At 30.9% G+C, this 13,731-nt stretch overlaps 4 protein-coding genes across 5 annotated transcripts; 3 read left to right on the top strand and 1 right to left on the bottom strand.

Moving 5' to 3' along the window:
- The first annotated feature begins 147 nt into the window (after window positions 1-147).
- Window positions 148-2,568, top strand: Lamtor4 (Late endosomal/lysosomal adaptor, MAPK and MTOR activator 4). Its single transcript, XM_085194240.1, has 3 exons — window positions 148-294; window positions 364-502; window positions 594-2,568. The coding sequence occupies exons 2-3, from the start codon at window positions 369-371 to the stop codon at window positions 751-753; spliced, it is 294 nt and encodes a 97-aa protein (XP_085050366.1). The 5' UTR covers window positions 148-294; window positions 364-368; the 3' UTR covers window positions 754-2,568.
- LOC146533976 (man(5)GlcNAc(2)-PP-dolichol translocation protein RFT1) lies at window positions 786-2,568 on the top strand. Its single transcript, XM_085194234.1, has one exon. It carries the CDS (start codon window positions 786-788, stop codon window positions 2,463-2,465), a length of 1,680 nt encoding a protein of 559 aa, XP_085050360.1. The 3' UTR covers window positions 2,466-2,568.
- A 25-nt stretch (window positions 2,569-2,593) lies between these two features.
- On the bottom strand, window positions 2,594-6,504 carry Ccz1 (vacuolar fusion protein CCZ1). 2 transcript variants are annotated; one of them, XM_085194235.1, is made up of 11 exons: window positions 6,183-6,504; window positions 5,981-6,078; window positions 5,744-5,834; window positions 5,614-5,676; window positions 4,863-4,988; window positions 4,469-4,641; window positions 4,106-4,380; window positions 3,581-3,765; window positions 3,346-3,431; window positions 2,873-3,000; window positions 2,594-2,725 (listed from the first exon to the last, which is right to left on the bottom strand). In XM_085194235.1, the coding sequence occupies exons 1-11, from the start codon at window positions 6,252-6,254 to the stop codon at window positions 2,667-2,669; spliced, it is 1,356 nt and encodes a 451-aa protein (XP_085050361.1). In that variant the 5' UTR covers window positions 6,255-6,504; the 3' UTR covers window positions 2,594-2,666. The 2 variants fall into 2 exon arrangements, with proteins under 2 accessions (XP_085050361.1, XP_085050362.1); XM_085194236.1 differs by lacking the exon at window positions 5,744-5,834 and having other exon boundaries at window positions 6,183-6,487.
- Window positions 6,505-6,878: 374 nt separating this feature from the next.
- On the top strand, window positions 6,879-13,563 carry LOC146533974 (EF-hand domain-containing family member C2-like). Its single transcript, XM_085194242.1, has 16 exons — window positions 6,879-7,118; window positions 7,559-7,714; window positions 8,096-8,246; window positions 8,352-8,464; window positions 8,600-8,689; window positions 8,937-9,013; window positions 9,506-9,671; window positions 10,174-10,336; window positions 10,753-10,936; window positions 11,133-11,283; window positions 11,411-11,599; window positions 11,825-11,970; window positions 12,048-12,164; window positions 12,272-12,451; window positions 12,873-13,014; window positions 13,322-13,563. Exons 1-16 carry the CDS (start codon window positions 7,062-7,064, stop codon window positions 13,430-13,432), a joined length of 2,193 nt encoding a protein of 730 aa, XP_085050368.1. The 5' UTR covers window positions 6,879-7,061; the 3' UTR covers window positions 13,433-13,563.
- Window positions 13,564-13,731: the final 168 nt, after the last annotated feature.

The following is a 13,731-nucleotide window of genomic DNA, read 5'->3' as shown; positions in this document are numbered from 1 at the left end:
TAATAGGATAGTACAATCGGTTAATAGATAACAACATACCATATTGTAAAATGTTTAACAGCAATAAAGGCTTATTTTATTTTATTTTTATTTATAGTATTCATTTGGTCACAAAAATATGATACAATTACACTACTACCACATATCGATATGTATAACGTTTGACTTTGATGAATGTGTTGTATTCATTTGTTTTGAGTAAATGTGTTCTGTGGTTGTATTTTTGGGATTTGTCAATTAGTTAAACGTCAGTGTATGTACTATTTTGACAATCAGGATACATTGGGAATTTGGGTACGATTAAATAAATAAATATTCAATATTTGATAAATTTTGTTATTGGTCTCCCTTTGAACGTTTCAGCTATAATGGAAAAAATTCCAGACCAACTAGGGTTCTTGGTACTAACTGAGGACGGTGCAGTCCTAGAATCTGGCGGGGAGCTGGAAAACGACGAACGTGTTGCGACAATTGTAACTGATTTGATCAGTTTATCTAATAGGTTCGTAAAACTGATAAAAATATTATAAAATTATTATGATCTCTTCTATATTTCTTGTCCATTTAGTAAGTTATTCATGTTTGACTTACAGCATAGATCCAGTTGCATTTGGTCCAGAAGAAAAATTTAAGAAAATATCTATAACTTATGATGATCACTGGTTTGTTATTTGCATATCTAATAAAAAAATATATGTGGTAAAACGAAACATACAAGCATCACCTTCTGAAAGCATTGCTGTAAATGCTTGAACTTAAGACAAATTAAAGAAAAATTTTAAAAAATGGGTCGAAACTTACTAATGAGCAGTTTAGAAAATGCATCATTCAATATATTACTTCAAATATTATTTAGATGTGTAACTTTTGTAATTAATGCTTGGGTCATCAGAAATGTTGGGCATGAAGTTATTGGTATAATGAATGTTAGACTATTACTCCTTGAGAGTACTATCATTTTTCTGAGTAGAGAACCATTCTATCGAGCATGTATAGGTCAAAAAGATGAATTTCAGTGGTCTCAGATTATAAACCAAATTTGGCTCTCTGTTCCCATAAGTTGTGGTTTGTCATGCATTTTTGTCTATATTTGGTTACACATTTTACCTCTTGGTCATCCAGAACATGCTTTCCAATATGAGTTTGGATGTTGGAGTGTGGCACTGTCTTGTATTATAGAGCTTTGTTCGGCAAATATGTGTTTAGTTGCACAACTGTTCTGCTTTGTTAAACTGAAAGTAGTCCTAGATACATTACATATATTTGTAAGAACAGTATTATTTTTATCTATTATTCTATATGACAGGTCTTTGGCTCTTATAGCTTTTTCAGTTGCACAAGTTGGAAGTGTTGTTGTTATTGTAGTCGCTTATTATTTATTTTTCTACTGGTATATAAAATTTAAGCCACTATATGCCAAGAATGCACTTAAGAATAAATTCCTCCCGAACAGTATTCTTGAAACACTATACAATAACATGGATGACTTTAATTTTACTTCACTTCTAGATTTCTTTCCAAAATATTTTGGGACAATCCACACCAGTTTTAATAGAAAATTAAGTACTTTAACTTTAAGTTTTGCAAAACAAGGTGTGCTGAAGCAATTATTGACTGAAGGGGAAAAGTATGTTATGTCTGTTAGCCCAGTAATGACATTTACCCAGCAAGCCACATATGATGTTGTAAATAATTTAGGAAGCCTTACTGCTAGATTTATATTTCGACCAATAGAGGACAGCAGTTATTTTTATTTCACACAAATGGTTAATAGAGATTTGCCATTGCATAAGCAGGAACAACAAAAAATTCAGGAATCTTGTGTAGTGTTATCACAAGTATGTAAAACTGTTAGTTCCATTGGGTTGGTGGTTTTAGTGTTTGGCTTGAGTTACTCTTATACATTATTGTCCTTGTATGGAGGCGAAGCTTTTGTCGCTAGTGGTTTGCCTGTATTATTACTTCGCAGCCATTGCTTGGCCATTGTGCTAATGGCTATTAACGGTGTAACTGAGTGTTACACATTTGCAACAATGACTAGTGCACAACTCAACAGTTATAATTATTTAATGGTTTTCTTTTCAATTACTTTTTTAATATTGTCATATCTTTTGACATACTTTTTTGGGCCTGTTGGCTTTATTATTTCCAACTGTATAAATATGTTTGCTAGAATAATACATAGTGTACATTTTATTAATAATAAATATAAGAATACAAGTTATAAGCCTCTTAATGGACTGTATGTTGGGAAATATTTCCTAATCACTCTTTTTGTTGCTGGATGTGTTTGTAAAATATCAGAAAATAAATTTTCAAATAGTTCAATAATCACACATATTTTAATAGGTGTAGTATGTTTAGCCTGTGTCCTTTTGTCCTGGGGTTATGAAAATAAAGATCTTATTACAAAGATATATAATAAAATTATGATAAAAGAAGAAAAAAAATTGTCAAATGATTAAGAATTTTACATAATGTTAAGTTACATAACAATATGTTTATAAATTATATAACATGTATATAGAATTACTCTGTCAAAAATATAATATGTTACCTTTAATAAAATGATGTTTTATTTAATGATATAAAATTTGTAAAAATAAATAAGTTTATTTGAATATTTTAACTTTTACACTTAAAGAAACTTAATGAATATAATTTTTTTATATAGGATAAAAGAAGACTCCTTTCATTTGCTCTTCACACATTCTCTTTACTTCATCTGAAAAGAAAAATTTACACTTGGTAGTTAAATTTGAAACAAAATGATACAGGAATTTGTTTTTTTTATCTTAATTTATATTTAAAAATGTAAAACGTTCCTCTTGTAGTTCTAAAAGTAATAAAATAAGGGAAACATGAATAATACCTGCAATGTCTTTCAAATTTGCATTTTTGTCTTGAATTACGACATAAAACTCTCTATCATTAGATGATTTTCCTGCAATCCAGTACTCATCTGGAGTTTTTATGATAATTTCACCGTAATTACCTATGCTAAAAGAAATAAAGTCAATAATACATTTAAATGCATGATTTTATAATTTAGAGTCATACATTTAAATTCATTGATAATTTAATATTTGAGGTCATGGCAGTGGGCAGTGAAACAGTATCTGGCCGTAAATATGTCATTGGGGATGTGATCCCCATTCTATTTGTTTTGATTTCTCACTAGTGTGTCAAAATGCAGCATTGAGTTCCGCCCACTCAACATGCTATGTCTGCCAAACACTACGTTTTTTCGACCTAGAATATGTGAAGGACAGTGTGAAGCTGAAGACTTAGTTTGTGTTCATTCGGAAATTTATTTAACTTGATAATAATATTAACTTATGTTACCTCTTTCGGTCAGAATGAATGCCAGCAATTATACTTAGAACTTCTGGTTTTATTGTTGTGGATGGAGTGAGGGTTGAAGGTGGTGGCTGAAATTCAAGACATTAGTGACATTAGTACATATCAAGGTATAACTAACTACATAAAGTTTTCATAGTAATGAGGAAAAAAAATACTTAAACTAAAAAAGACAAAGTAATAAGTAATAATAATTAAAAATAATGATAAATTTACTTACTGAAGATCTGTAAGCCAAGTTAAGTCTGTTAAAATATAGAAACTTATGATCAGAAGTAGCCAAGTTTGCATTCTGCAGGGCATGCATTGTGAACTGTTCACTTATGGTAGACGCAATTGTTGATAAATGAGGTCCAATAAATGCATCTAAGGCCTTGAAAGTCTCCAACTGCAGTGTTTTTGTTACTGCAACAATATAGGTTCAATATATAATATTTTTAAAATTATTTTTATATGTATGTACAGACATATAAAATTTACAAATCTATTTTAAATATTTTAGTATCTTTTTGCACAAAATGCACCAAGATGACTGCTAAAATATATTTAAGTTACTTTTAAAGAATACTGATTTAAGTATTACAATTACATAACATGTTCTGTTTACTTACATATAATTGTACAATAACATTTTTCATTATTAAACCTGTTTTAATAATAAAAGAATGTTATTGTAACAAATGCTTATTAACCTTTTTACAAATAATATAAGATAAATAAAACATATACAAAAAAAAGTTTTTACCATCTACCGTAAAACAAACTGTAGCACTCAGAGTTCTATATATAACAAGATAGTATTGGTTTGTTTCAGTATCATCTTCACACATTAAATACACTTTATGTAGGTTCTGTAAGTCTTCTGCTTTGCAAATGCCTTCTGGTGGACTTATATAGCGACCATGTCTTTGAGCAGCAGTCACGGCTCCGCCTTGAATTTCCTTTTCAATTTGTTTTGGAAGTAAATTATGTACTAAATATTGATAAAGTGTTAACATGTCATTGGTTGCCAGGCCATTCCTGGAATTTTATTTTATTTGTTTTTATAATATAATCAATAAGAAAAGATTGAAAATATTTATTGATAATTTAGCAACTAGTAACTTACCATATAAGCTGGTCATTATAAACAAAAGAAACACATTTAAAATCTGGGTAACTGATTTCAAGATGATCAATAAAACATACAACTTTGAAAAAAGAGTTTTTTTCTAGAGGCAAATAGTTTATTCCTTGAATGATACGGTTTATATCATTTGGAATATTCCTAGACATAATATACTGAAAAATAAAATAAAATACATGTTATAATTTGTTAAACAAACAGCTCTAAAAAGTAATCAATCAACTAAAATAGGTGAAAATGTTCTAAGAGCTGAACTTATATTCTTGAATCATGGTTAAGAATAACAATACATTCGAATACATAGGCATGTCAATCTTATAACACACCTCTGTTTTTGTGTGGGGTAAAAAAATGTATAGAAAAAAATTAAACTTACTGGAGTAAAGAATTGTTCACATTTGTCATAGATATCTTCTGGTGGAATGTCTTTCAACTGACCTACAAACATTCTAAACATTTTGTATGCTGACACTAGCAAATCATACATTACAGATGGTTCCATCTGTGAAATATAAAAAAAGGTATGAAATTTCAATTATCCGGTACATATAATATTCATATCTGGCATAAATATGTTGATATATCGGCTTACATTTATATAATTATTTTTCTCGTAATGAAAATTTTAGTATATTTGTTTTAGGTTCACACTTAATCCCAAGCATAGCAGAGTAGGCAGAGTGCTAAGATTTCATTTTCATTGAAACATTTCCAATTCCCACTTTCTGCCAAATTCTGGAGGCATTGCATGTTGAATGGTAGATCTCAATGTGGTGCTTTTTGCCTTGGTACCAGAGAAAAGAAATGAAAATGTTGCATTTCGTCGAGTGTGACAATGACCTTCAACCTGTCACGCATGTGCTTGTATGCCACAATTAGTCTAAGTACTTTTACCTTTGAGATTTATTTAAAAATTCACACACATGCTTTGTTCAGTAAAACAGACATATTGATTTAGTCATTTCACTTACTCAATAAACTTTGTTAGTAATAATACTTAATAGTATATATTAATATTTACTTAATAGTAAATACAAATTATGATTAAAAAAATTATGCATGCAAGTGAATTTATTCATGCTTGGTACTGATGAGAAATATAATTGTGTTTATATTGTTTTACCCACATAATCCTTTTTATCTCCACCAGGGCTGGATGCACTTTTAGTTGCATATGGTATTCTTACAACCTGAAAAATTAACAGATCTAGTATTTGCTGAATTTGTTTCAAGATTGTAAATCAGAACAATATTTACCAAGACCATCCAAAAATTTTTCTCTGGTTGGTAAAAAATATATCTTTTTGTTTGAGTTTGTAATGCTTCACATGGTTCTGATGAGAATGTTCTATAAAATAAAATTTGTTTGTATGTACTTATATGTTAAATGTACCAAAATTTGGCACAAAAGTCTATGTTTTATTATAGAAACATACACTTTTCAACTAACTTTATCATAAATTTCTAATAAATATGTAAATATAAACAACTTACGTCATAAATTTTACAACAGCTTCGCATAAACCAACTTGCATTTTTCTGGCGTCAGACGATATTTGATTTGGGTGGAAGAATAGTATTCTCTTAAGTTCCTAAAAATTATAAAACATTAATGAGATGATATTATTATTCTCATTAAAAACATTACAGTGTCTGTCTTGTGGTCATTATTAAGATGACCTTACAGGCTACTTACTTCTCCTTCCTTCGGGCCAAAATTAGAATTAAATATGAAAAAGGAGTTTATTTTATTCTTCATATCAATCATACTGAAACTTTTTACTTCTTTCTTTGACAGTAAAACGAAAAAAAAGAGAAATTTTTACTAGGTAATATTAATTCCCTGTTTCTATAATTACTTTTATAGTAGGTGCACTTTCCTAAGTTTAATTATTAAACTTTATTAACAACAAAAATTTATAAAAACATAATTTAAACGAAAATTTTCATTTGTCAATGTCAGCTAAGACTGTGACCACAAACTGTCACTTGTCAGTGCTTAAGGAAAAATGAAGAGTGAAAACACAGTAAAAATAACATATATATGGAACAGATACGGTATAGTAGTATAATCTTCTTCCTCCTGGCATTAATCCCGGCTATTGCCAGGGTCTGCCCTCCTACTCAACCTACTCCACTTTGCACGGTCTTTTGCGTCATATTCAGTAGTATAATCATTTTATTATTTTTTTTTTATTTATAAACATCGAGTAAAAATTAAATTTACAAGATAATTACAATAAATTTAAATGTATTATGAACTTTTACATTTTTTACTATAATGCTATAGATTAAAATTTTGGCACAAACCTTTCATTTATATTGTAGGGGTTAAATGAATATAAACTAAAATTATATTGTAAAAAATAATATGATCAATATACTTTTTTTTACATTTGTGTAGGTATTGTACCGTACCCCACCTAAATAACGACTATCGATGAAAGGAGTATAATATGTTACTATGGAAACAAAAATATTTTGATGCTGTTGCATTTTAGCGAACCATATAATAATATAAAATATTTTATTTTGCTATATTTATTTAACACGCTACAGTAAATTGTAGATACACATGGCGACACGTAACCCAAGATTGCCGTTATTACCCGGCTATGGAACAAACCCAATGGTAATAAAAAACACAATTTAATCTTTTGTATTTGGTAATTTTATTCAGAATCAATCCAAATATTATATTCTGTAATATACAAAGAATTTTGTTAGTAAATATAAAGAATGTATTTAGCAATTTCCATTATGGCGGATATTCTAGATTATCTAAATTAAATATTTATTTATTTGAAACTTTAAACTTAGTCATATTAGATGTAATAATGTACCTACTTAAGCAACTTATAAACTTTATTCTACGATTCAGTAATTTTAGTTAAGCTATCGTAATGATAACCTATATATACCAATATACCGTAATGATACGGTAGCTTCAAATAAATAAGGTAAGGATGTAAGCCCCCCCCCCCCCCCCCCCCCCTCCCCTAACTACGCTACTAAATAATATATAGTTTTTTAAATTTAATTACCTGCATCTTCACTGTTCTTTAATTTTAGATTGGCAAAACTAATTTTGGCGTACGACCCATATTTACTTCGATAGATAAAGTGAATATGTTAGTGGATAAATCAGAGGGCATAAATCGGGTACCGTCCTTGTACTGTCGAAAACAAGCACCCGATCTCCCCCCATGGATTATGTATGATAAAAATGTATGTTACTATAAGAATTCACAATTACATATATAGGTACATAGTAACAAATGTAGCCTACAAGCTAAGGCCAATCCATTTAAACTTATAGAAGAATGTGCAGAGAAATCTAGTGCTTAAACATGTTGTGCTCTACTCTCCGCTTTATTCGCGTACTTTGTAGTTTCAGTGGCGAAACATAACATGAGTTTTACCAGAGTAGGATTGAAAATAATGTAGATACTACAATGTAATACAGACAAGTACCTATAGAATTCTTTATTAATTCCCATGAGTGAAAGACAAACTCACATCCATCGTGTTTACAGTGAATGACTATCCTGCTGCAGTTCCTATAATATTTTTTTTGTTGAAATTCAAATAATTTTAAATAATGATTAGATACTAAGGTTTCAAGCGTTTTTTCAACAAACCTTACATGAAATGCGTTCCGGGGCTCGAATACTGCGAAAAGTTGAAATTTTCTTTTTTCTTGAAGATGGTACTTTAAAGGTTATTGAACCTAAAACTGAAAACAGTGGATTGTCTCAAGGTAATTAAAGGAATTTATGTGTATATCAAGGTAGTGAAGGAAAAATACAACTTTTTTTAAATCAATGCAATTTACTTGTATATAATATATTAAATACAAATTTAGGTACCCTTATAAGTCGCCAAAGAATAAAATTGCCATTTAGTGCGGACTTATACTATGACGTTCTTGATTTGAATATTGGGCGTGAGGTTACTTTTTATGGTAAAATATTTAAGGTAAATACATTTTTGATCTTTGTTAATTATTTTGGAAGCTTTTTATTACTTAAACTTAGTTATGCAGCTTAAAATAATCTATTATTCTTGCACCTGTTCTTTTTGAGACGTTTTAAACATTTATTATATCGTCAGATTATTAACTGTGACAACTTTACAAGAGTATTCTTGAATCGCCTTGGTATTAACGTTCCCGATTCCATTCCATGGCCTGATGCTATTGAGGTAAGTAGACCTTTTCTTGGGGTTATATTTACTGGTAATTTTTTTTAAACGAGTTTTTAAACATATTTTTAATCTATCATTTGATCAACATGTCGCTCATTCTGTTGCCAAAACCAATTATTGCCTTTTGTTATATTTGAAAATTTGCGCATGTATTCGGTTTCTAGGGCAAATAACAATATCAAATTTTCTTAGCATAGACGAGAAAATATTTTAAGGTGTGCTTTACTTTACATTCTAATTCCAGAGAGCCCCAGATACCTTAAAGCCTCCAAAACATCGACCTTTCCGCCAGTTTCTAGATTTCGATAGGCAAGTTTTAAGGTACGTATTACATGAAAACAATTATATTATTTATATTTTATTCTTAATTAAATAAAGTGTCGGCAATAAGAAAAATACGTTAACGGAAACACTAGATATTGTGCGTTAGACAAAAGAATTATGAAGTTTATAGCAAAAGTACGACTGGGAGTGTAAAAACCTACTAACTGTACCTCATATTATTTGACTAATAATATTATTGATTAACTTTAATAGTTATTTGTTTTCTTTTTATTAATATTTAACTTAGATCACGGAACTAAAATAATAAGTATTAGGAATATTCCTGAAAAGTGCACAATATTTTTTTATTTGCTTTTACATTCGGTAGCAGATAAGTAGGTAGGTACCCACTATTAACGAATTAAGCACAAAGGCCCCGTTAAGGTTACTTAAGGTAAATTCAGACTAGGTATGAAACAGTCGTAGGCATCCTATTAGGTAACCAGTACTGAACGAAGACTAATCTTTAATCATTTGGGTTTTTTTTAGATTCCAGGGTTATTGGGATGATCGAGATTCTGAATTCGGTACAATACACCATTTAGAAATCCACTATTTTTTGGCTGATGACACTATGGAAATTAAAGAAGTATTGCCACCGAATTCTGGAATGGAGGCCGGACCAATGTTTTTGAAAAGAATGCGACTACCGCGGGTAAATATTTGAAGTAAATAAATAAAATAAATAAAAATAAAGTAAAGTCATAATTCTTCCGGAATATGTATCTACGAGAGTTTTGTGTATCACACAAAAAAGACAATAACAAAAAAAACACATTGTTTAGGAAATTCGTTTTCGAAAGACATATTTTTCTATTCTCAATATATGTAATTTAAAGAGGACATCGTGGCGCATGGGCACAAGGTTGTGATTGTAACACGACAGTTGTGGGTTCGATCCCCACTCGAAGAAATAAATTATTATATATTAATATTTTAATTTCTTTGCTCTGGCACAAAGGGAAAGCCCGGCGTTGAGTTCCGCCACTCAACGACCAATGCCTCGATAAAATGGGCGGAAAGTGGGCGGAAAATGGGCGACAGAGTGCCTTAACACAATGTTCACTCTTCCTACCCTGCTGTGCGCGGGATACAGCGTGAAGCCGATATAAATAAATAATAAGGACTTAAACTAAATGATATTTACATTATTGTAGAAAATTCCACCGCATGTAGAAATGACCGGCGGACCGGCACACGCTTCTTACTCTCCAGGAGATTTGAGTATCGGTGCGGTTGTAAGTGTTTACGGTCGCAATGTCATCCTTACCGATTGTGATCCGTTTACAAAGGAATATTATCGTGTTACATACGGATTGGGTATTTTACTTTTATTTTTAAAAATGTTTTGTTTAGATCTTATATGATTATAACAGCAAATTGTAAGTAGTTCAAATTGATGGTACCTATATCTCGAATTTAGCAGTATAGGTAGAGGAAGCCACTAGGCTCCCCACCTTCCGCTGATGTCAGGAGGCAATTCGTGTCGAGTGACGTAACTCAACGCCGCAATTTACCTCATTTACCAGCCAGCGAGCGGAGAACTTAAAATATTAAATATTTAATACACCGAGTGGGAATCGAACCCACGATCGTCGTATTTACAATCGCACGCTTGTGCCCTTGTGCCCTGACCTCACATTAAATGAACTCGTGTCCTTTTAATAAATACAATAAATAAATGTTATATTTTTCTTGTGTTTATAAATATTACTAGTATAAGATTTTTATTACAGATACATTTAACCCTCTATCCGTACCAAAAGACGGTAGTAAAGAGTGTATATCTGCGAACATGGCTCAACGTCAGTTGCCGCCTTGGAATGGTTATGGTTCGTACGAGGACTCCGCTGAAAACTGTAGGACGGTCGAGCCAAAAGCTCCTCACAGGGATTTTGTTAAATTTTTGAATAAAGATAGGTATATCTTATTTTCAACACTCAACACGCAATACATTTTGAATTCGGTGGAAAGTGAGAGCGGAGTGTTTTAACACTAGGATTCCTCTGGCTACCCTGCTGCATACGGGATATAGCGTGAACCTGAAAAAAATATATTTATATTAATATCTCTAGTAATATATTAAACTGATTAAATATAATATAACATCTTTTAGAGTCGGATTTGATTCTCATATTCTGCGCTTCGCGGCGAGACTCGTCACCGACAATCCTATAAATGAGTGGCGATATTTTATAGTCAAATATTTCTTATGTGATGACACCATTGGTGTATTTGAACTTGGTGAACGAAATTCTGGATTTAGCGTAAGTTCTTCATAGTATAGTATAACAATATTTTTTGAAATGAAAAGTCACAAGACATTCTTAGCACCATTTCAATAATGGATTAATTATTAAAGTTCTTGAATAAAATAACAAATTTCAATAACAGGGAGGAAAATTCTTTAGACGTGACAAAATGTACTTGCCAAACGTTGAGTTCTTCGTTCCAAACGAGCCCCCGTCGTATACGGACAAGGACATGTGGGTCGGCAACGAACTGGTGATTAACAAACATTGTTTTCGGCTTATTGCTGCAGATGAATACGCTCTGAGGTATCTGGAACTGCATTCGAATGAGGTAGGTAAAGTCATACTAGTTGGTCTAACTAATATCTATATAAGATAATATCTGTTATGTTAGGTGGGTATGTAGTAATGAACTTTAGAAAGCGATACATTCAACGGTTCATACTAGCAACTTACAAGCAAATTAAATAGATATAAATTTTAAATAACTTACAATATATTTTAAATTTACCGTGACGTTCTTTTAGAAAATATAAACTTGAAAACTCGTTTTCAGTATCCCATGGCAAATGTAGCGTTAATAATGGATAAAATACGTCGAACTCTCGCGGCTCAAGAAAATGGCTACAAGAATTTTGTTGCAAAATACATGGATGCCGTCTTGCCAAATAAAAAAGAATTAATGTCTGTTAGATGTTTCAAGTAATATAACTACTTATTCATATTTGTTTTGAATATATTTATAATTATATCAATTATTACCTATTATATATTTTAAGGCAAGCATTAAAAGAAATAATGTGCGAAAAAATGACTGAACACGAATATTTAACGCTAATTCGACATTTCCGCGGTGATCCTGGAAAGGAAAAGAGTCCAAGACGCGAAATGATAAGGTAAGATGATATTTATACCTTTTAATTTTTACATATTTTGTTGCCTAAAAGAGTCTAAATTGAATGTATTTGCTATAAAAACAGACATTTAATTTAATTGGGAACAGATCTTTAGTATTCACGGAGCTGACCCGCGGCCTGTGGGACGATAGGGCGCGTCTCAAGGAAGGTCTTGTGCACGCAGACGCCAATGATGCAGGTGTATTGCACGTAGAGAGAATTCGACAGATACTCAGAGCACATAGATTGCCCATTAATCGTGATCTCATGGACTGTATGTTGCAAGTGTATGTATCATATTGGTTTAAAAAAAGTTTAATATCTATGTGGATTTTTAATCTGTATGTACCGATTTTTTCGAGTTTGACATGAAATTTGTTCAAATTGGAGTTTTTACAGATTCACGCTCTATCTCGCATATAGCTAAGTAGGCCGAGGGAGACTATTGTCAAGACACTCCCTTTTTCGCTTTTTATCCACATTCGAGACCCTGTGAAATTCAACGTCGCACTATCAGGGGAATAAAAATAATTCATGCTTTTAGTGGGGATTAAGTTCACTACCATTACGTTTACAGCCAAATACTGCCTGACCTTATTGTTTACTTTTTTATTGTGATGTCATGTCGTTTTTATATTTGCTATAGGTAAAAGAAAAGTGTTTTTTTTTATTTAATTATTAATTTACATATTATTATACTTTACATAGTCTGGAAAAAGATGAAGACTGCAACATTGTGTACGAGGATCTGATATCTTTTCTTAACTTTCAAACGCAACCATTATTCAATCTTACTGAAGAAGATTATATTAGAATAGTCCGCCATGCAGTGCCGGTGAAAGATACTGAGGTAATAAAAAAATATTTATTAATATTATATCTCATCACTACGCGAGACTTCCTCTCGTTTGTCAGTTAGGACATTTATATGTAACACGTTTGTTGCGACCTTAAATTCTATTACCTATATGGGATAACGTAAATAAATAATTTACCTGCTCAAAGGTGGAAATGAAAACGAAGCAATTTTAGTTGTTATTAGGCGTGAAGATAAAAAAAAATACTAAAATAACTTAATCTAGGCTATGCTTAGTGTTGCTCTTTAATAATTAAATTAATATTTTGTTTTCTCCATTATATATTTTTTACACCTATAGTGCAAGTTTTGGGTGGAAGCGGAGACTCTCATAAATGAAGGTTTTGTGAATTGGGACGCATTTTTATGTCAACTCAATCTTGAACATCTCGTTAAGGAGCAAAATAACTAACGTGAGAATGTTGATGAACATTTGGTAAAATGATTGCAGTTTCAACAATCAACGTCGCAATTTTTTTTAACTACTTATAAATCGTCTAAACTTACTGTTGTGCTTTTTTAATAAATATTAATTGTTTAATATTTCTAGTTTCATTTATTGCTCTTTCATCTTATCTACATGTGTTAAAATGCTTATTTTGCTTCATTAATTTGTCTTACACTGAAATTATTTTTAGAAAATATTTGGAAAAAATGGTAAACTATATTATATAGATGCATCCATCGTACACGCACATCCTAAATATTATG

This window comes from Heliconius melpomene, chromosome 12 (assembly GCF_056956725.1).
Source record: "Heliconius melpomene rosina isolate 202511_hmr_F chromosome 12, ASM5695672v1, whole genome shotgun sequence".
Lineage (NCBI taxonomy): Eukaryota > Metazoa > Arthropoda > Insecta > Lepidoptera > Nymphalidae > Heliconius > Heliconius melpomene.
The sequence above is the reverse complement of the archived record's forward strand: the minus strand, read 5'-3'. Positions and strand labels throughout refer to the sequence as shown.